Source organism: Anguilla rostrata, chromosome 1, assembly GCF_018555375.3.
Source record: "Anguilla rostrata isolate EN2019 chromosome 1, ASM1855537v3, whole genome shotgun sequence".
NCBI lineage: Eukaryota > Metazoa > Chordata > Actinopteri > Anguilliformes > Anguillidae > Anguilla > Anguilla rostrata.
The window spans coordinates 63,785,469-63,807,210 of record NC_057933.1 but is presented as its reverse complement, the minus strand read 5'-3'; the positions used below and the strand labels follow the sequence as shown (position 1 = coordinate 63,807,210).

General features: G+C 41.4%; 1 protein-coding gene across 2 annotated transcripts in view; it reads right to left on the bottom strand.

The window, feature by feature from the left end:
• Window positions 1-326: 326 nt before the first annotated feature.
• LOC135262124 (inactive phospholipase C-like protein 2) overlaps window positions 327-21,742 on the bottom strand; it is a 61,572-nt gene continuing 40,156 nt past the window's right edge. For both annotated transcript variants that reach the window (XM_064348999.1, XM_064349008.1), the window contains exons 4-6: window positions 14,392-14,467; window positions 3,442-3,551; window positions 327-1,617 (exon numbers count right to left, since the gene is read on the bottom strand). In XM_064348999.1, the coding sequence (XP_064205069.1) occupies window positions 1,417-1,617; window positions 3,442-3,551; window positions 14,392-14,467 (387 nt within the window). In that variant the 3' untranslated portion in view covers window positions 327-1,416. The remainder of the gene's footprint in view (window positions 1,618-3,441; window positions 3,552-14,391; window positions 14,468-21,742) is intronic.

The following is a 21,742-nucleotide window of genomic DNA, read 5'->3' as shown; positions in this document are numbered from 1 at the left end:
ACTTAATTATGCAAATCAGAGACAGTTCTGTGAAAATGGTTTCAATGATTCTGGTAGCTACAGTGACTGCATTACTAGAGTGACCTGATTGTGACACAAAGGGTGGCTTATGTACACTTATTATTGGTAAAAGATGATCTCTGATGAAAGCAGATCTCACTGCTGCGGTTCCTTCTCCTATATATGTTCAGCTGCATTCATATCCCATTCATTATTGATCATGTTTGTCAGTGTTACAGTAATAAAAATGCATTTGTTAATGCACTGTGTTCAAAAAGGTGAGTGAGTTTTTATTAATGCAAAAAAGACCTCCTTCACAGCATATGGAGATTTATTTCAGTTAGTTTATTCTGGAAATGGAATTTTTAACAGATTCCAAAAAAACCGGGAACTGATGTGAAACTGGTGGCACATATTCAACTGGTATAAATGGTCAACTTCGGTTATAAATACACACCCACTGGCACTGCACTGAAGTTCATAAATGACAACATTTTCTCATGAGGCTTGAGTGAACACTTTGTGGGTGATGGAATCGACAGGAAGTGGACGTGTGACAGGCTCAGAGCCGCAGAACGGACCAGACAAATGGACCGGGTTTAGAAAATGAGCCGCGGGCGGGGTGAGAAAACGGCAGGTTGGGGCTGGACACGTCCGAGGAGAACCATTCATCTCCTCACATCGCTGACTTAGAGCCATGAGGCACCCAAATGTGTATCGCTATCCATAAACAGACAACTAAGTTTATTACCTGGAATGGTTCAGAAGCTATTATTATTATTATTATTATTATTATTATTCAATAAGTTAGACACACGAAACATTCACTACCCACAAGTCACTCAGCCCCTGTTTCAAACTCTTGCTCCCTCCCCCCCTCACTTTTACAGAGAAGTTGCTGGTCTTGGCTCAGAACATTGTTGGTCCGTATGAGGAATCCCGCACAGGGGGGTCCTGTACAGGGTGAATGCCATCATGCCTGGCAGTTCAACATTTTAAAACACATAAAATTAATCTTTATCTGGCTCACCTCTAAAATAAGAAATCTTATTCAAAAAAGGGGGAGATCGCAATAATACACAATGTAAAAACAAAGTAACAGATCTCCATATATACACAAACATTTTGGCAGACAAAAAAATAATCAGTTGCACTGTAAACTTTACAATCTCTGCCCTCTCACAGTCCTCTACTACATTCACATCGACCTGTATTTTGTGCTTTAGAAACTGCCAAAATGAACAGAAGAGGTCTCTTGAATTCACCCTATCTGTGTTTAAATGCTCTGTTTCCACCACATTTATGGATGTCCCATGACAATTCTGTGCGTTACCTCTGGACCGTAGAGAGACGATCCTGGGGCTGGCTTGGGGAATTTTAGGGTAATTTTTTAGGTGGAGAAAGGGGGAGATACCCTTAGTTCTCCCCATCCTGTGGGTCGTCCTCTGGCCCCGCCTTCTCTGGGATGACCTCCAGGCTGCGGCGGGGCTTGCCCTCTGCTCCGGCCACACCCTCTGCCCCGCCCTTACACAGGTTACAGGTGAGAGCAGCATAGTGGATCTGTTTGAGGTTCTCCAGAACCTCATTCTTGGCATGTTTCAGCAGGTCTGCTTGGCCCTGCGGAGAGAGACAGATGGATAAGCAATGGTTAGAATTCTGGACCAGATGACTGCAGCGAATCTGGTTTCAATGAGGACTTTTAAAATGTCCTTTTATTGAGCCAGATTAACTTCATGTGAATTGGTATCGGTATGCTGTGTCTTGTGATGAGGTGGTTTGGCTAAGTGTGAAAACACTCATACTGTATGAACATTCTCCACACCCTGAGAGACACCCACCCCCCCCCCCCATTAGCTTTCTCTACCGAAATACTTTGCAGGGGAAACACTTGTGCATGGGTGGTATTGGCAGTGTGTAACAACACTCATACTGTATGAACTTCTCACACCTGAGAGACACCGCAACCCCAAAGCTTTCACTACCATGAAATACTTTGCAGGGGAACACTGCAGGTCATTGTAGTCAATGAGCACAGCATGCACACAGTTAATCCTCTACAGGAAGCTCTGAGCCCAGCGTCCTGCTCACCCAGCAGATCAGCCGGCAGACTGCACAGTGAAAAGCAGCGGAGCGCTTACGCAGTGGAGGAGGACTTGACGGAGGACACGGCGGTATGGGGTGGCTCGCAGAACGGGGCTGAGAGTGCTCACAGAGCGTCTGCCGGGCGTGCCGTGACTCCAACCAGCCGTTGAGCCCAGCACAAAGCCGCCCAGACAGGAAGGTGCGCTTCCAGAAGACACATTGTGTCTGAGATAAAAAGGCCACAGAGACATCGCAATGGAAAACAGTCCTCCCAAACGAACTTTCGATGTTCAAAAAAGACACATGCAGAACTGTGTGGACAGACATTGTCAGTCCAAAATAAATAAACAAGAATATATGCCCAATAACAAGTTTGCAAAATAAAATTCCAAATCTTAACTTGCCCTGTAATTTTTTAATGACAGCGAATCTGTGGCAAACTGTAGAAGTAAGGCCTCACTTTAATCAGAAAGCACTGAAGCAATCATTGGACCTCCCATAATGAGACATCACATTAGTACAAGGTTTGATCAAGTGGGCACTTATAATTGGACAGCATTAACCTTATCATTCATGCTGAAGGGAATTATTTTTAAAAAGATCAGACGTTAAGCCGAATAAATAATGATTCCTAGCCTGGTGTGTTGAATCAGTGAAAAACAAGAACACGAACGGTAAAAATATTTACGCGGTAGCATGTGACACTGAATGTTCTAAAGGGAGATCCACTGACCCGGCAATGAAACACGAGCGCTTTGATAATCGCTGCAGCTCAGCCAAGCATTCCGCAGGATCTATTCAATTATCTGCAGACCATGTGCAAATCATACGATTATCATTCTTAGCATAGTCCTGATTAACATATGTAAATATGATGTCTAAATACATCAGAAGGTCCAATGTTGCTGATTAGAAACACTGATGAATGCCTTAAATATGGCAAATTAGCCAGAGCCTGTGAGCATGCAAAATGTCACAATGGACAATTTATACAAGCTATATTTTGATACTCCAAAGTTTAGAGTGCATCTTTGATTCTAACTGGAAATATTAAATAGTCACCTTATTAATGATACTGAAAATCTAAATCCACTTGGAAGATCCTTTTCAAGTAACCAAGGGCAAAAAAGAAATGTTTTGTTTTTTTTGCATTTTGTTTAGTTTGGCAGACCAAAACTACAAAAACAATAAAACACTATTCACCACTAGAGAAAGTTGTGTTCTTGAAGTATGCGCTAAACATCGCCCAAACAGCTGCATTTGTGGTATAATATACATACAGTAAGTCTGTATTGTGAGGGAGTCTATTTCACTCTCACAGGCTCGCAGAACAGCGCCCCCTGGAGGAGGGTGGCTTACCTTCAGGATGGTGATGTTCCAGGTGAAGCTCTCCACGGCCTTCTGCTGCTTGCGGCCCTTCAGCCCCTCCTTCACAGCCATCTCGTGCAGGTGCTCATGGAACTCCATTGCTGGGAGGAAACATACAATTTCATAAAACATAATCATAATTCAACAACTTTATCTATGCTGCCATTTTACTGCATCATATTATTTGCCAAATACACCTCCTTATCCACTTTCAGCTTTTTAGCTTGCATTTTTACCCATTACCCATGTGTTCAGGTAGAATTCTTTAATGAACCAAGTTAGGACTTTGTTCAAGAGCACAACAGCAGTGTCCCACCTACTAGTCAACCTTACAGCCTTTTGTTCCAGGTCTAGGTCTCTTAGCACAATGCTAAAGTGCGCCCATTGAATTATTACTCATGATATTAAAACAGCCTGAATTGCTCTACAGCAGGACAATTCTCACTATAGCAACTAAAGAGAAGTTCATTGTCAACACACAAAAGTGTATATGTGTAACAACAAATATGAACCTTCACCCCTTCTACTGAATCCAGCGCCTCAACCACCACTTTAATGCATCTTCTTCACAGCTGCTCACATTCCAACCCCGTTTCCAATACCAACCGCCACCAACCAACCCTTTCCACTTTGCATAATGGTTTTGCCTTACAGTATGCAGCAGAAACAGATGTTGGCTCCGACTCATGATTGTAACAGAGATCCGTTTGCCTTAAATGTATTTTAAGCAGTAGGCCGTACTGCATAACTGTGAAAGACTGCAAAATGAAGTTAAGTCTTTTTAAGTTGGAACAGTAGGTCGTGACTAAGGCCTGGAGTGGGAGTGACATTCGGTGGAAACAGCTGTCAGGATCTGGAAAGGGACCAGGAAGAGCGGAACAGAGCCCGAGTGTGGGGGCGCGGTGGCCGCCCATGAGATCCTGTCACTGTGGATTAGCATCACCCGGGAAGACACAGAGAGGATTTGTCTCCCAATGAAGATCTCTATTTTCTTCACTGAGACACTCTCCACACATTTGAGGGGTATGGCTTTGTATAAAGAAAGTGGAATCCCCGTGAGGGGGATATGCATATCATTTTCACCACAAATTAAAATTCACTGAAAGATAAGTGACTTTCAAAAGACAACATCTGTGGTTGTAAACTACAGAGCTCTAACCAAAATAAACGTAATGCTGCACAGTGCAGTACACACAAGGACCTGAAAACATTTGTAAAATTCTGTGGTACTCTACTAAAATCAATTTTTTAAAATGTTATAAATAAATAAATAAAATTACTAGTGTTTGGTGTGGCAACATTCCCAAGGCCCAGTGTTCACTGGACAAGGCAAAGTTGGCCCATGCATATGCCCTTTGAAGGACATGCTTGGTAGCTGGAGCTTCATGGGCTGACTGACTGAAGATGAGGTACATTATAATTATTATTACCACAGGATATGACTGAAAATAATTTTACAATTACTCAAAAGCAAGGGCTAGTCTAGACAAGGATACAGTATTGAATGGGTCTGTCCTTTTCAATTTCCCCAGTATAACAGGCTGAACAATCCTGAACAATTTATTTTATTGCCAGTTTCAAGTGCAACTCTTCCCGTGTATACTGCAACTACACCAGACAGATAAAGAAAACAATTAGAGAAAGTGTAATGCATGAATTACACTGCAATCCATGAGACCAACAGCACATGGAAGCGATTGAACTGTGATTGCAGAACGAGGAGTCCTGAAGATGGCAAACATACACATGCATGCACACACACTGACGCCCGAGTTCTGCTCCATGTCTGGGGTTGCTTAGCAACACAGGCTTGAGCTCGGGCTGCATTCCGTCATTCTGGGCGAATGAGGGAATGCTCTATTTTCCTGGCTCATTCAGACACTGACAGAGGTGGTATGGATCTGGCAGAATGGAGTCTAGTACTGAGAAATTAGGCCCATTGCAAACAGAGATAAATACACAAGAAGGAAAGGCTTTAAACAGAGTGCTCACTTAGTATAGCCTTCACAGTGATTAATTTCCAGCAAAGAACATCTCTGATCCAATGTGAACCTGAATAATATGGTCGCAGTAATGAAGCCCGGTCCACAATACGGAAACAGAAAACGCAGTAATAAAACCGTTCCCTAAGCAACAGTAAAGGAAAATGGCAGAACCAGGGCCATAAAATGCACTCCTCATCATGCTCTGTGAAAATTATTCTCTCGCCTTTTAGTTCATCTGCGCTTTTACTGTCACTGTCAGACCAGAGCAAATGGTTACAATTATACTGGGAATACAAGGCTGACGTAAGACAAAAGGCAGAGGGCTCAACAAGTGATCCACTTCAAACAGAACAGGATATTGAAAAATAGTGCTTAAGAGCTAACAGATGAGAGACTGCCAAATTCTCTACTATATATTCATCATAGGAGAGGCACAGACTGATGAGGCTTTATCCACTGCTATTGTTGATTTAAGTAGAGCACAGTACGCGATACAGTGTATAAAACCACATGACTTAGTTGCCACAATGGAAGAGCTTCTCATGTACAGGTTAGCTCATAAGCCCCTTTACCCCTCAGTCATAACATTTAGTAACAAAAAACCCTACAGCTGGTTTTTCTTTTGCTACATTTCCCAACCAAGAACCGCCAGCTTTGACAGATGAGACTAGTATAAACAAAGTCACAAAGAAGGTAAAGGAGTAGACTGTCCGGTTCTCAAACGGTCTTTTATATAAGGCCCTGCCACTTTAAATGAAACACTGCTCATTCAACTTTACCCTGGGAAAAAGTTCACACCAAAGCTCACCACATCCAGGGGAAGTGACTCATGGGTAATCCTGTAGAACGATGACACGCACTCCGCAGAGACCAGCATCTGCCTGCAGTCTGGGACCTTCGCCATTCTCGCCGAATACGGTCTGTGATTCCTGTGTTCTGAGGGACGCTTGCTTTGGGGCTCACACTCATGGCTCATGGCCCTTCACAGCGTGAGCCCTGAACGCTGGGGATTACCGCGCGACACTGACTGTGTGCTCTGGGGCCTCTGTGCAACTGAGATAGGTTTCTCCACAGCGACTGCACTCTGCTTCTCCAGCTGAGTCCGCTTGATTTTTCCAGCCGGATCCCAGGGGGACCTCCCCCTGAACCCCAGGGGCTGATGGGATTCAAGTGCTGACCCATTTTGCTCATCACCAACAAACCCACGACTCCGGGCACCATCTTCACAGTAGAACCCCACGCATACAACTTCTCTACCATGAAGGAGGTTGGCCTGGGGTCCAATTAATTCATGAAGCCTTCTTAAATCTGTGATCCAACTCTTGATTTTACAAGGAACTATGTGCACTATGTGCAATGTCAATCATCCATTTTCCTTTCTGAATTTCCCATAACCTGGATCAGCACATCAAATATTGCATGGGCATGATTAGGCCCTATCTACTGTGCAATATGATGTCCACATACAAGGAGGGTGTACACTTTCAAATAATAGCAGGTGTAAGATAATGGCAAAGCAAACTATTGACAGTTACAACAGATGTGCAGGCGCTATTTCTCCTTACTAATCTCTTATTCATACTAGAGTAATCCACACATTATATATCTACATTTGGGCATTTCATCTATGCTATGAACCTGTGGCTTCATCCTAAAATCCCTGTGCCTTAAATTGCCACTGAATCAGCTAAAACGACCCACTTGAACAATCTCCCATTTTCTGGTTTAACACAAACAGTTTTACTTTTTATTCAAGCATCAACATTACTAACACTGGAAAATCTTAATGCTACAGCATATAACCATATAACCATATAACCAGCATATAACCACATTCTAGATAATTCTGTGCTTCCCCAACAGTTTGGGGAAGGCCCTTTTCTGTTTCAGCATGACAATGCCCGCAGGCAAACAGCGAAGTTCACATAGAAATGGTTTTGTCGAGAACAGTGGGGAAGAACTTGACTGGCCTGCACAGAGCCCTGACCTCAACCCCACCCAATTGGGGTCAATTGGAAAGTCAACTGCGAGCCAGGCCTAATCAATCAATCATTGCCCAACCTCATTAATGCTCTTCTGGCTGAATGGAAGCAAATTCCTGCAGCAATGTTTCAACATCTAGTATAAAGCCTTCCCAGAAGAGTGGAGGTTGTAATAGCAGAAAAGTAAGACCAACTTCATATTAATGGCCATAATTTTGGATGAGATGATGTCAGGTGTCCACATACTTTTGTTGTAGTATATAAGCAGGTAGTTTTTTCTGCTTGTGCCTCCAAACCATCATTCTTATTTTGGGGTTGAAAAAAAAAAGAACTATTTGGTCTGTCAGGACACATTACTGAATATATCATGTGCCATCCGATTGGAAACCCATAAAACCAAAGCTTCATTAAAGCAGACAAGCTTTCCTCATTCATGGCTTTAAGACAAAAGAGTTATAGGACAATGGAGAGGAGACATTTGAAAGCTGAAAGCACAACAGGCATTCTTCAGCAGAGCAAGAGATGTGCAATGTATAGCAGGTTAAGAGAGCTACACATTCAAAGAAGATGCTAGGGACATGACATAACCATATCACTCAAAATTCAGGTCAAGATTTGCCCATTGCTTGAAACTGAAGAGCACAAGACAATATGCGTCTTGAATGCATAACTACAGAAATGAAAAGCCTTTATACTTTTCTATGTCTGTATATAAGCAGTGTATTTTGCTCCAAAGATCACTTCAGAAGGATAGTTTCCATTAGAAGCAAACCAAATCGTAAGAAATTATGAAAATATCTCAGCAGCACTTTAAACCGTCTAGTTGACTGTCATTCTTGGGGCACAAACAAACAGACTATACAGATGCAGGAAACAGGGCCTACACACAGAGGTGAAAAATGCAGGTTCAGAAAGTAAAAGTTCTCCACAGTATTTTGCATCAATCATCTACATTTGCTAATTAGCATAATTCTTCAGCCAGGAGGTAGAACTAATTAGTGAAATCAGCCGGCTGGGTTCACGGGCAGAAGAAACACATGGCAGGACTTTTACTTTCTGACCCCTGGACTTTCTCCTTCTGCCTACACAATTTCAACACGATGTGTAGTGAATGACTTTGGCTACTTGAACGGATTCAAAATTGTGGACTTTTTTTACACCTCATCCTGGGTTTTGTGGCCAGCAAGGTGCAAAATATTATGCAAGGATATGAATAAAATTTGTAAATGAGACTCGTATATGATAAAATGCACGTGTATTCCTGAAAATCCCCCTAAAATGACCCTGTGTTCTATAAACATAATCACTGGGATGGTTCGTGGGCAGTATAAGCCAAAAAAAGAGAAAATTCTTGCAATCATACCATCAGATTATTTTTTCACATTTATATATTTTTTGTTTCTCCACAAGTCAACAATCAGGCAGCACTGTGTCTTTCCCCAAACAAGGCACTTTGGGAATTAATAGTAAGCAAAGGCACAAAATAAATTTATATATATATATATATATATATATATATAAAACAATATTTATATTTTACGGAATGCCTCAGCAATAATAATATTTAAACAGAATATAAAACAGGATGTGTCCCTCATTTTACAGGTGACAGCATACAACTTTTCCATGTTATATTTATCAACGGTAAGTAAATACTACCAATATATTTTGTTATTGCAGAACATTTCAAGGTTCCATCATAAATGGTAAGCAAATATTTATTACTGTTGTTTACAATATACTGACATTTAATGAAATATTTGTGTTTGCGGCCGGCTAAAGTTTGTTTTCATTATACGTAACACGAGTAAATGAATGAAAATTCACTTTATCAAGTTTTATTTTTGATTACAGTGTGTACTTCTTAGTGACTGAGTTACACAACTGCCTTTTAACCCAGAAAATATGGTAATGCAAAAGTGGAATCTGTAATTGAAAGAAACTGATTTCAGCAATTGTGTAGAGCCACAGTCCACAGCACACAGTGAAAGTCACTGGTGAATGTAGTCCCATGCATGCATGACAGAGATAAAGCAGAACAATGGATCTGTGGCTCTGGATCCAGTTCATTCTGGAAAGGCCTGGCATCACATTTCAGGTTGGTTGGGGGCTAAAAGGTTGGAGCCCTGTCTTGTGTCTGCCCAAGGGAAAAAAACAAAACACAAAAACAGCTTCTGGTATGTCTAAAGTTCTGCTCAGACAAAACCAGAGCAGGCTCAAGGTATCGTTTGACTCAAAAACTACACGCTATGTTTTCCCTTCATCATACAAGAAGTAGCCATTAGAAAATAAGCATTGGGACCCACTGGTGGTTTGCTGGAGAGGTTGAGGTGGGTTGGGAGATGACAAAAAAAATTATTTGCTGCAAATAATATACCATCCACTCACATTCACAACAATCGCATGAAACACTGCATGCATGTCATTAGTTAGTGCGCATGCAGTTGTTTTGACATGTTTGTTGTTTTGATCTCAAATTTGAGTATATGTCAGGCTACATTTAAATAAGGGATGGGTCACAGAAAATGTATATGGTAATTAAGTAGGTTGTGGCTCACAAAGATTGGGAACTATTGCTGGTCCTAACAAACTATGGCTGGGGACTAATTTATTAAATTGGAGCTAAGCAGAATCAGTCTAGCTAGAAAGACACCCTTGCACCTCATTTCAAATCCAATGCACAAAGAGCACAGAGGAAAAGGCCAGTGTGAACTGAATGAACTTTAAGAATGTGAAAGCTATAGTTCTATCAGCAGCCTGTTTCACTTATACATCTGGAGGGGAAAATGATCAGTTTACGCAAATATGTTAACCACGTATGTACCACACGGCACAAACAAACAAAACCATATTATTTTGAAGTTTATGATGTGGCAATCGAGAAATGAAGTTACTTATCGTAAGCAGGAATCTGCAGTCGCCCACAGAACACACAGCCAGCTACAATGCATGTTACTTAAATGAGTGTGTATGAAGTAGCTACAGTTAGAGCCTTCTGAACAGTCAGTGTAGCTGTGCATATACCTTTTGCCCCTTGTTTGAAAACACACCGACAGCATATATATGGAAGTATATTTGGGGAACTGAATACCATTACAAGAAATATACTGCTTTTTTCTGACTAATGATTTTGACCAAAGGCCTGAAATGGAGTAAAAATCCAGTGTACTATACTACCAGACTACAGCACTGTTTTTAAAATAAAAAATAAACCTCCAAAATCCTCAGAATTTGAGCTCTTACAGTATGTGTTTTTTATAATCTAAATGTGTGAAGGTACTATCACCTAATTTCATATGACCTGTGTGCTGCACTGTTGAGGTTTGTTATGTGCAAACTCCCCAGTGCCCAGGGCAGGGATTTCATGAAAAAGCACTTCCTGGAAGAAGAAAGCATGAGTATGGAGAGTTTGTGAGGTTCACTGTACTTCCTGGGCCGAGAGTTTCTCCTGGGATCAGTGAGAAATCCTCACCAGCATGTTTCATTGAAGACCTGCCAATCACTGCTTTCCATCAATCGGCAGGGCACAGACCAGGAGAGAATTTATTAACACTGTTGCTGACCAAGTTAAGTCAACAAACACTGTGAGTGGACCAGTACAGTCTCAGAGAAGCTTCTCATGAGAAACAAATAAATAGAAGCTAAAATGGTTTTACGGCTAAAGAAACATTACATTAACGGTCCGGATCCAAGACCAGGAGTATTTTTTGCAACAATGTCACAATTACATGTCACAGGAGCAGTGTTTCCTGTGGAACTGATCTCTTGGTGTGGTGGTGGGTGTCTGAAGGGGGGGGGCGGGGGGGTGTAGCAAAGGCGAAAAAGTTTAAGACTATGAAAACATAACCTTTTGAGACTTCTTAAAGTTTTTTTTTTAAATATCTAAATCTATCTTTTAGCTCTGACGAGCTCTTGATACAAGGAGTAGCTGTATGTTGAGTTATGGTGGGGTGAGAACAATTAAAAGAGCACATTATTCTTGAAGATAGAACTTTAGAGGACAATGGCTTTAATTGTTTCCGTAATCAAATACGCCTTTTCTCAATATTTACAAACAATTACAAGAGTAACAAACCTCATGGTTTCAAGTACATCTAATACTTTAGCTCTTGAATGCACCCTGTATCAAGAAGCCTCAGAGATAGATTGAATTAATTATATTTGGAAGATAGATTATTTTTTAAAACTAAAAATTCAAGAGGTAGTTCATGTTTTACTTTTATGTGTAAGTATTTTGAGGAGTAGGTACCGGCACGTATTTTGGTCCAATTCAAACACTGGTTAACACTATGGTATTTTTGTAATATTTGAAGCGTCACTACCTACCTTTTCGTTGTCTTTCGTTCGCTGAAGAAAAAAAAAGTTAAAAAGTGATGCTTTTGACAGACAGTGCGACCTTCGGAGCACGAAGCGTGCGGCCTAGGCTCTTTTTGAAAATAAATATGTGGACGCGACAGTATGGTTTTGAAAGCGCATTTAGGCAGAAAGTTTAACATTTTTAATTTATGAATTTAATATATAGGCCATATACAGTATATATAATTTTTTATTTTATAACTTTTTATTTTATTTTAATTATTATTTTTTTATAATGGCGCCACGCCACGGCAAAACCTTACCAGCGGAAACGTTGCACAGGAGCATGAATCATGAACGTACTGATTTGCACTGCATTTTTAAAAAGTCTGTTTACCCGTGCAGATATGCCCAATGACCCAAGGTTAAATCCAAACAAAAAAATCCAAATAATCTGGCATATTATATTGCAATGCACCTGGGGGGACTCGTTGAAACACATAGCATGCAAAATTATTTTGTTCACATTTAACACATTTGAGTAGTATTGCAAATCCACTTTTACAGGAGTTGAAACAGTTCCTGATCATCTATAAACTCAAATGCAAATTATAACCCTTTCCACACTATTTTTTATTTATTTAAAGAGGTTAATTGGAAAATAGCCATTTGATTTCGATTGAGGACTGACATCTGGGACCACAGATTTATACTCCATGCCCTCAGACAAGGTACTTGAAATGAACTGCTTTAATAACCATGGCCGTGCATAAACAGATAACATGCCAAATGCAGAAGCACTAAATCACCACAGACGATGAGATCTGCCAGGCAAATAAATCAGGCAATAAAGCAATGGCGTGATCCTGTACTACCGCATGTGCAACATACAGCAGCAGAACAATGCTGAAAGCCTGGTGTTCAGGCATGCTCTCCGGGTAAAACGATCTAAAGGAATGCTGTCAGCAGAATTTATTATTATTATTTTTATTGTTTTGTCCTGCGTCCGGCCGGCATTCAGGAACAGGGAAACTTCAATCATTTCTCCCACGTGCTTCACACAGGAGTCCTCCAGCACCAAATCTCCACCCGATTAAAAATTTATCCGACAGCCCAGGCACCCTCTTTATTGGACACCTAAGGCTGTTCTCAGAAAATTGAGGATTTTTATTATAATTTTTACCTCACAATTACCTGTTGTCATTTTACTGGAACTTAACTTTAATTTATTCATTTCTTACAAATTAATTGAATACTTATTTGGAACAGTCATATAGACCATATGCGAGAATGAAAAAGAAGGGTGGTGTTTTACTTGATGTACCAAGCTTATTGAATCAGATATCCTTACAGTACAGAACACCATGGTTTTATGTTCTCTGTGAAATAAATAATAAATGCATTTCTGTAGCCCTAGTGGTATGGACGCCGGTGTCCACAGAATGGTACTAAACAAATATCCACAATTTATGAAAAAATGGGCCACAAACATGTCACCAATTTGAGGTCAGAGCCTGCAACAGACTCCTTTCTGACCAACAGCACTCGTTCCCTTATCAGTGCTCAGGGCAATAAATGGCAGTAAAATAAAAAGAGCCTCCCCATCCCCCAGTCACTTATTACACAGTAACCTACATCGTAAAACTTTTTTTGTACTTTCTACGGTTACGCAGTCTAGTTTATTTTTGTATGAAAAAAGCATACACCCATTCAGCTTTCAGAACAGTACCTCAGATCATTAAAGAAATCTTTCAGGAAAAGAGTTTTAAATGTCAATATGTAATGTACTTACATTGCATTCACTTTCAGAATATACAATTCAGGCTCCTTCGTCTATGTGCATGTGTCTCTGCTCCAGTTCAAGCTAACGCTGTTAGCAACTCAATGCGACAAGAATTCTTTTAGAACATGACATCTTGGAAAAACCCTTGCAAAATTTCACTGCTTTTAGTTACCTGTGGGAAAGAGGTTGGGGGTTCTCTTGAAATAATGCCATAAGCTCTCTGCTGTGTGTTGCCCCAAAGTTGTAAGGCTTTATCGAAGAGTAGCACACTAAGGTGAAAATTGCCTTTATAAATGCTTCGGGAGAAAGGCTTAACATCCAGAACCTAAACATGCAGTCATATGACAACATGCCAGGCGCGTATAGCACATTTTGCTACACTGAGATTCACACTTGATGTGACACTCCGATTTGGTAATCAGACAGATGCTAAAAATAATTATTCATTTAACTGACGAAAACGGAATGTGAACTCCGTTAAATAAGTAAACTATTATCCTTCATTTATGATTAAACACACCTGACAGACTTACAGCAACTGTATCTCCTTCCTCATATAAATCATAAATAATAATCTTTTTGACAGTTTTAATGTAGCTGCCCATTAATTAAAACTAACACTGTTCAAAACCCACAGAACAGGGCTTGAGCAAGATTTCAAAGCAGGCTAACACACGTAAAAAAATGCAATTTAATTGAATTTCCATTTCAATCATACCGCATCCTTTATGTGGCTTGTTTATTGCCATTCTTCAATTGAGGTCTGTTTATTTATTTATTTCACTCACTCATTTTTTCTTTGTCACTCGGCCATTGTATATGAATGAAAGTGTGAAGCTCATCAGAGTTCAAGCAGAGACAGAGAGGCCTCTCACTCACTCTCTCTCTCTCTCACCTGATCTCTGGATCTGCAGCAGCCTCTCATAGACGCTATCCGAGTTCTCAATCATAGCCTTGCTCGTCTGGATTATCTGCAAAAACACAAAATAATTACCAGTTATTTTTTGTAAAAACTGATTCCATGCAAAACAAAAGAACAGGTGCAAAACAGTGAGGAGGTCTGACGTGCTCCGCAGTCCTCAGTCCTTCGGGCTGTCTGTCACGCAGCCAGTCTGCCACAGTGAAAAAGGCTCAGGGCACCTGCGGGTTTACTCAGAGGAGGGGTGGGGGTCCCGCCCCCTCAGACCTCTGCTCCTCTGATTGATCCTGATTGATGTTGGCGATTCCTGCAAGCCTGCCAGCCAGCGCACACACACAGCGACCTGCGCAGAACAGACTGAGCGGGGTATGCGCAGCACAGCACCGGTCCACACACACTGCTTCCCTGGAATCCACTCAGTGTTCCTGGAAGTCTAACTGCATGCTTTGGTTCTCAAAATCCTGCGCTGAACTCTAAGACTGTCTTTGAAATTGATAGGAGTCGTGATCATTCAGAGGACCCTGATGGCAGAGACCCTGACCCTGACGATTTCACTGACACAGCACCACTGAGGCCCCTAAATCAGCCCAGGCACACACCAGCACAGAGTAAAAGTACAATACCGCAGAGAGGCATGGAACAGAGCATGCACTCAGAGTAACTATATTTTACAGGCAGGAGTTATTTTCTGTCCATCAGAACTCACTGGCTTACAACCCCAGTCGACCCTCCACAGGAAATCATTCACATGGCTCCTGCCAGACAGGCACTTTGTACTCATTACAAGATATTCCACCAGTGGGAGGCTGTCGGACTTTCCTTGAGGTAACTTTATCAGTGCAGACACACAATGGCGTTTATGACTTGTAATTAGCAAAAACTGTCGCTCGTTTCCTTGTCATAACATGAAGTGAAAGACAAATGGTACACATATTTATCGGTTTCTAAATGTGGCCTGGAGATTGAGCAGGACGCAGGTGCAGGGAGAGCTATCTGTGTGGATGACCTTGGGACAGACTCAGGGGAGTCGGGGAGCGGCTGGCTGATGATCAGAGAGAATAAAAGACTCCCGCGCCGAGACCACCTGACCATATTTCACACAGCAACCGTCTTTATGCATGAACATACTCACATAGCAACCGTGAAAACTGACACACAACAGATAAATGATTGAAAGACTGCCATTGCACATTTGAGGATCAAAGTTTATAGTGGGAAGGAATTCGGCTAATCCAGAAATAAAAAATACAGCAAGATATTACCTTGTGAAAAATGATAAAAAGCGCTTGTTAATCGAAAAGCCACAGTATGGGAGTTAACCTCAAGGAGGGTCCAAAAAGCTGACCATGAATGGAGTTGAAGAGAAGGACTCAAAGTGGAAATATGAGGCGGTGGGATCAAGGTCCCACGCTCAGGCCATTGCTGACAAGAAGCCAGGCTGGACCCTCGCTGCTGACTTCCCGCTCCTGACCTCTCCCTGACCCCCGCTGCTTCAAGCTGTTGAAACTCTCAAGCAGCTTTTATCACTTCTCCAGAGAGCCTTGAGAATCCATTTACACTTCTCATCCAGGAAATATCATACCATGTGCTCTCCCAAGGGGCCAGAGTGGTGAGGAGCCCGTACTGTGCACATAAACACAGCCACATTACTCCAAAGATGCCTGATGAAGACCTGAACCCTGGGTGGTGGAAGCTCATGCTTTGGGACAGTGACACCATTTTCTTTCTTGTTTCGGCTCTGTAGACCAGCACATTGGATTTGAAATAAAACAATGAATATGAGGTTAAAGTGCAGACTGTTAGCTTTCACTTGAGAATATATACATCCATATCAGGTGTCCAGCATAGAAATTATAACCCTAAGCGTAATCTTCATTCCATGTGAGCGCATGAATGTGCACATGCCATCATTACTAGGCAATGGAAGAATGGAAATGTTAGAATGTCTGTCCGTGGCTCCCAGCATCCTGGCGTGCTGTTTCGCCTTCAAAACAGGCTTTGCTGCTTCATTTGGTTATTGTGCACTGAAGGAGGGGCTGCCACTCACAGGGCAACTTCTCTTTCCCCAATTCCGTTTGCTGATTGTGTGTTCATGAGAATCAAGTGAGCATTGTGAATTACTTTGCATTATTTGTTTATGCAGTAGAGTCTGTCAAATGTGTCATTCTTTACAGTTACGCGTACATGATATCAAGACGCAGTTTGCCGGTCCTGACTTTGTTTACTAGCTTCGTACTGTGGCCATTTCTATTGTAATTAAGAATGACTTCCTTTGGTGTAATTTCAGTGACATTTACAGTATGTTTCATTGCCATTATAGCAATGCATACACATGAAAGAATTATGGCACAGTATTTTGCAGACCACACGCGTATACACAATTCATCCCTGTAGCCGCAGTTTATTTAAATCTATCGTTGCCTCTTCTCTGTGTCTTAATGGCAACTGCACTTAACATGACTTTATGGCAATAAAGATATCTCTCCTCTGGAGCCAGACACTCTAACTAAGAGTCCATGTTCATATTGACCACCTCAGCAAAATTTAATGTGGAGGTGTTACAGAAAGAATTAAATGTGTCTGAAAATAACACGCAGGCAAGAAGAATGGAGATAACTGAAGTACTCAGTTGTAAACCTCCTATCCCAGTGGCTCGGCAATGGTTTATTAACTAAAAACGGAGTGATGACTGTGCTAAGTGGTGCCAGCTACAGTCTCAATTAGAGCCAAGCTAACTAGTCTTTATGTACAGCACGTTATCTTAATTGGCCTTAACATTCCCCTGGTGCCTTTCCAGTTCATTGCAAAGTCATAGGAAAAGCAGACTGTCCTCCTCTTAAGCCAGGAAGAGCTGTTCAATGGATCGCTGTTCCAGGGCCCACTCTGTGCCATTCACTGCATCAGGCAAACTATGCCATTATATCAGGAAGACAAAACTCACTGTACTGCCCAGCTGTATGTGTGTGTCTAAGTGTGTCTGTAGGTGTAGGCGTGTGTGTGTGTGTGTGTGTGTGCACTTCCATCACATTCACAAACTTTGCAGCTCATCCAGAGGCCTGGACTGTGTCTTCAAACATACATACAAACTAAAACTATAACAGGCCTTAATAAATGCTTCAGTTTGAAATCTAATTATAGCTAACAGGGGGAAACAAGGTGTTATGCTGTGGTTTAGCTGGTGTTCATTCATGCATTTGATGCGGTGTGTTTAAGTATATATATGGGCATTTTGCCTTTGGCCCAAATAGAGCCCAGGACCCCTGTTGCCTCATTATGACCAATGTTGGGCATTATCGTATTCCAGAAGAAAATGTACAACCCCCACAGGCCCAAAGCCTCCTCCTTTGCATGCACTTCAGCTCCCTGTAATGGTCCAGCGGCCGCGGAGAGCAGCTAATAGAGCACTGCACTCTAACGTGTGTCCATGTGTGCATACATGAGAAGCAATTAAGCAGCAAATTCATTCGGTTCCAGATTTCTTGTATTTCGCATGAGTATTAAGGCATTCCAAGAGAGACAAGCTAAACGAGACCTGGTATAGGGTAGTTTTCTATCTGTCTTCCAGCTTCAGCTGAAAATGTATTAGAGCACAGATACATTGTGTGGCCAAGTGCATTTTATTCAGCACCACGCCAAAGCATACAGGACGTCTTGAGAATGCAGGTGGAGTCACAGCCGTATTGGGTAGGACATGATCTGACTGTGGTAACATCCATGTGTCTTTGTGAAAGTTTTTATTGTGAAATATGTGGATCTAAGAGATTGATTGCACCATGTGCACACCAAAGCACACAGTATACATCTCTGCCACCAACCTGACACATCCTATGGCCATCAATCGCATGGCAATCATGATGTACCGGGTTCAGCATTAATTACTGAATATTCTACATTGTTTTGGTATCCAATACCACCTGTACATAAATAGGCCAACTCTTTGGCAACTGCATCCACATTAGTACCTCTGCAAACCATGGTGTATTAACAAAGGCAATATTGAGCAATACTGAGCTCCAATACTTTTGCAGCTTCGTCAACTCCTACAATAACTTAAAACATACTTTTATGTCTGAAATATTAATGCTGATACATGGTATTGTATTGTAGGAGGTGAAGGACTATAATGCATAGAAGATAATCCAAATCCATAGTAAATAATCGTTAACCCAACAGAAAAGAATAATACTGCTATTGAAAAAACAGATGTCAGGAAGTTGGCAGAGATGACAGATCATGGACTGGGAAGAAGTGCATGGCATCTGTGTACAGCACAATAATCCTTGTACAACGATGAACCATACTGTTATAAAGAAAAAGCTTTAGTCTCTTGGCTGCAGTTGTTCTAAAATAGAGTGGTATAAAACAAGGGCAAATAATGTGTTAGTTACAGAAAGGCCCATCTGATCTGTGCAGTCGGAGACTGGAGGTTGACTCACCACCTTTAATGATAGTGATTCCATTTACCATTGTTTTTTTTTGTTGTTTTTTTTTTTTACTGACAAGATTACTCATAAATCCTTTTTGTGGAAAGGCTTTCCTGGTGTGACAGCTCAGTATAAAATGCAAATCCTTGGCTTAAATGTCTTGCGGAAGGATAGCAGTGTCTGACCCAGGATTTGAACCTGAAACCTTGACACGACAAGCACGGTTCTCTAAGTGCTGCACTTCATTGGCAATATCTCAGAGAGAGACAGCGAGAGCATGCTCAACCAAGTCCATCCCTCTCACCCACAAGATGGGAGGAATACTCATAGACAATCACCCTCCAGCTCTCCTTCACACTTGTGTGATTTGGGGGGTGGGCCTGGGGGTAGGGCTACACGTGACAGCCCACAGCTGTGGCAACAATGCATGCTACTATTACTGCACTGATGGGCGAGTAAATTACCATCTTTTTGGCAGAGAAAATACAACTACATGCCACTGTATTTATAGTGTGCACAAAAGTGTAAGGTGTATCGTCTGGGTATTGTGGCAGTTCAGCTAAATAAATTCCCATCCTTGACTACTTAGTAATTAGGCCTATGATGCAATAATACCCTTGAATGCATTGAGCCTGTGCAATTCAGTTCACTGACTCTCTGCTCTTTGCTAATGCATATTAATACTGAGAAACGTGGTTCTGGCAATGCACAGGAAAAAACACACACACACACACACACACACACAGACAAACATACACACAGTAGCACTGTGGAATTGGAATTGAATCAATGGGGGTCAGTGATTCAGATTAACTTTGATGGCTTTTCATGGTAAAAGCAGAGACGTTCATGCTTTCTATGCTAGATATATGGAAGGGCTGTGTCAAAGTTCAGAAACGTCATTGCATTTATTCTAGGGATGCAAAACACACAGTTTGGTTTGGTTCTGTCCATTTTTGATAAAGCAGAGAAAACTTCCAGGCCAAACTAATTTACATTTATTTGACATTTTTTTTTAAATTGTTAAAAATGGTTATCAAAAATGAATCAAATCATTGAAACATTGAGAACAAACAGGCTTCACAAGTTTTCTTTCACTAAGAAAAGTGGCCCTTTGTCATTTTCAAATACAAAATATTACCCACGTTGTAGGCTACAGCCTTCAGCATAAAATGCATCACAAACTCAAACTGCATTAGACTATGTAAACATGACAAGAAAGAGTCATCAATATAAATCTCAGATTAAAGTTCAAAGTCAACTCATAAAAGAATAACAGTTTTCCACTTGAAATTTAAATTCAGTATTCTACCATATGAAAAGGAATAGAACATGGTTGTAAGTTTTTTTCTAATGAGGTAAAGCACCACCACCCCCAAACCTCACACACACACACACACACACACACTCACACTCACACTCACACTCACACTCACACTCACACTCACACCACTACACTCACACTCACACTCACACACACACACTCACACACTCACACACTCACACACTCACTCTCTCTCTCACAGCTCAGTCAGGCTGCCTCCTTCAGGCTCCACTAAATTCACACTCCCCTTGATCCTTTCATTAACAGCAATGAAAGGGCTGAGACTGTTCCACAGCGCTCTTAACACAGTGCGAAGATCTTTTTCATGGCTCTACTGTACTTTCTCCACCTCAGCAGGCCACTAACCTACAGCACGGCAGACAGGGAATTAAGTGACTGTCATCCTGCCTCGTCCTCAGCTCTGGGCATAGTTCTTTAAGTGGAGAGGAACGGGGCAGCTGGAGGGGGGTGTCACCGCACTGGACAGGCTTGTCCACTCGTCAGGAGCCTCTCCCTCACACATTATGCAGTGAAAAATATCCCTATTGCCTACCAAGCTGCAGCAATTAAACGGTGATGTAACCGGCTCACTCTTTCATAAACCTTTTCACAATGCCAGGTGTACAAAACAGAATTTCCTCATCCGGTGTTGTGAAAACACTGCGGACTCCAGCATAGTTAACAAAATGGTAATTCTGCCAACTATGGCTCACAAGACATTGAACGCGTCATAAATCAAACAACTGGCTTCACACCTGTGCCCCAGCACTGAAATGGATCATTTGCTGGGTTGTATTAATGCTGCCGTTATTACCATTTTTCTATTCTGACAGGCCTAGTAAATGCACATAGGAAAAGAGCAGCGTGCCTATGTTCTGGAGGAGCAGTGCCTGTGACTCGTGACAAATGAGAATGCGGTCACTGGTCAGCCCAAGGTGTCTATTCCAAACCTCCCACAAAGCCTGATCTGTCACTGCAGTGGAAACATCAATTCCACTGGGAACAGACATCATCTGAATATGTTTAACGCTAATGAAATTCAAAGCTATGCAAATTAGATGCAGTGGAGAGGGTGTGCCCTCAGGGTTAAATTTAACCACCGGGAGTACAAACTAACTTGCCTGGGGGATTTATTCCTCAATTATAGCCACATCTTTATTTACAGCCATGTCCAGTTAAAATGTCAAACCACATGTTTATCTTTTCCCCCCTCAATCTAAGCACTGGTGGGTGAATCATTCTTACTTTACTGTAAATGTACATCTTATGCAGTTAAAGGGGCTGTTCACCCAGAAATGAAGTTCAAGTATGTTCCACACTTATTCAGAGTACTATCTATCCATCCAGATAGTTTTGCTGAGATTTGATTTGAGTTTTTTTTTTATTGTTTTTTTTATTTAAATTAAAATTTTAAAAAAAGTCAACAGCAACATCTCTTTCCAAATAATGGAAAATGATGAATAAATAATGAAAAATAATGCCATGATTACTCACAAACATCCAGAGCTTAATTTGAGCATAGTTTCATCTGGAACTACTTCTTTTAGGCATAGTATGCCAACTGTGTATATATGAGCAA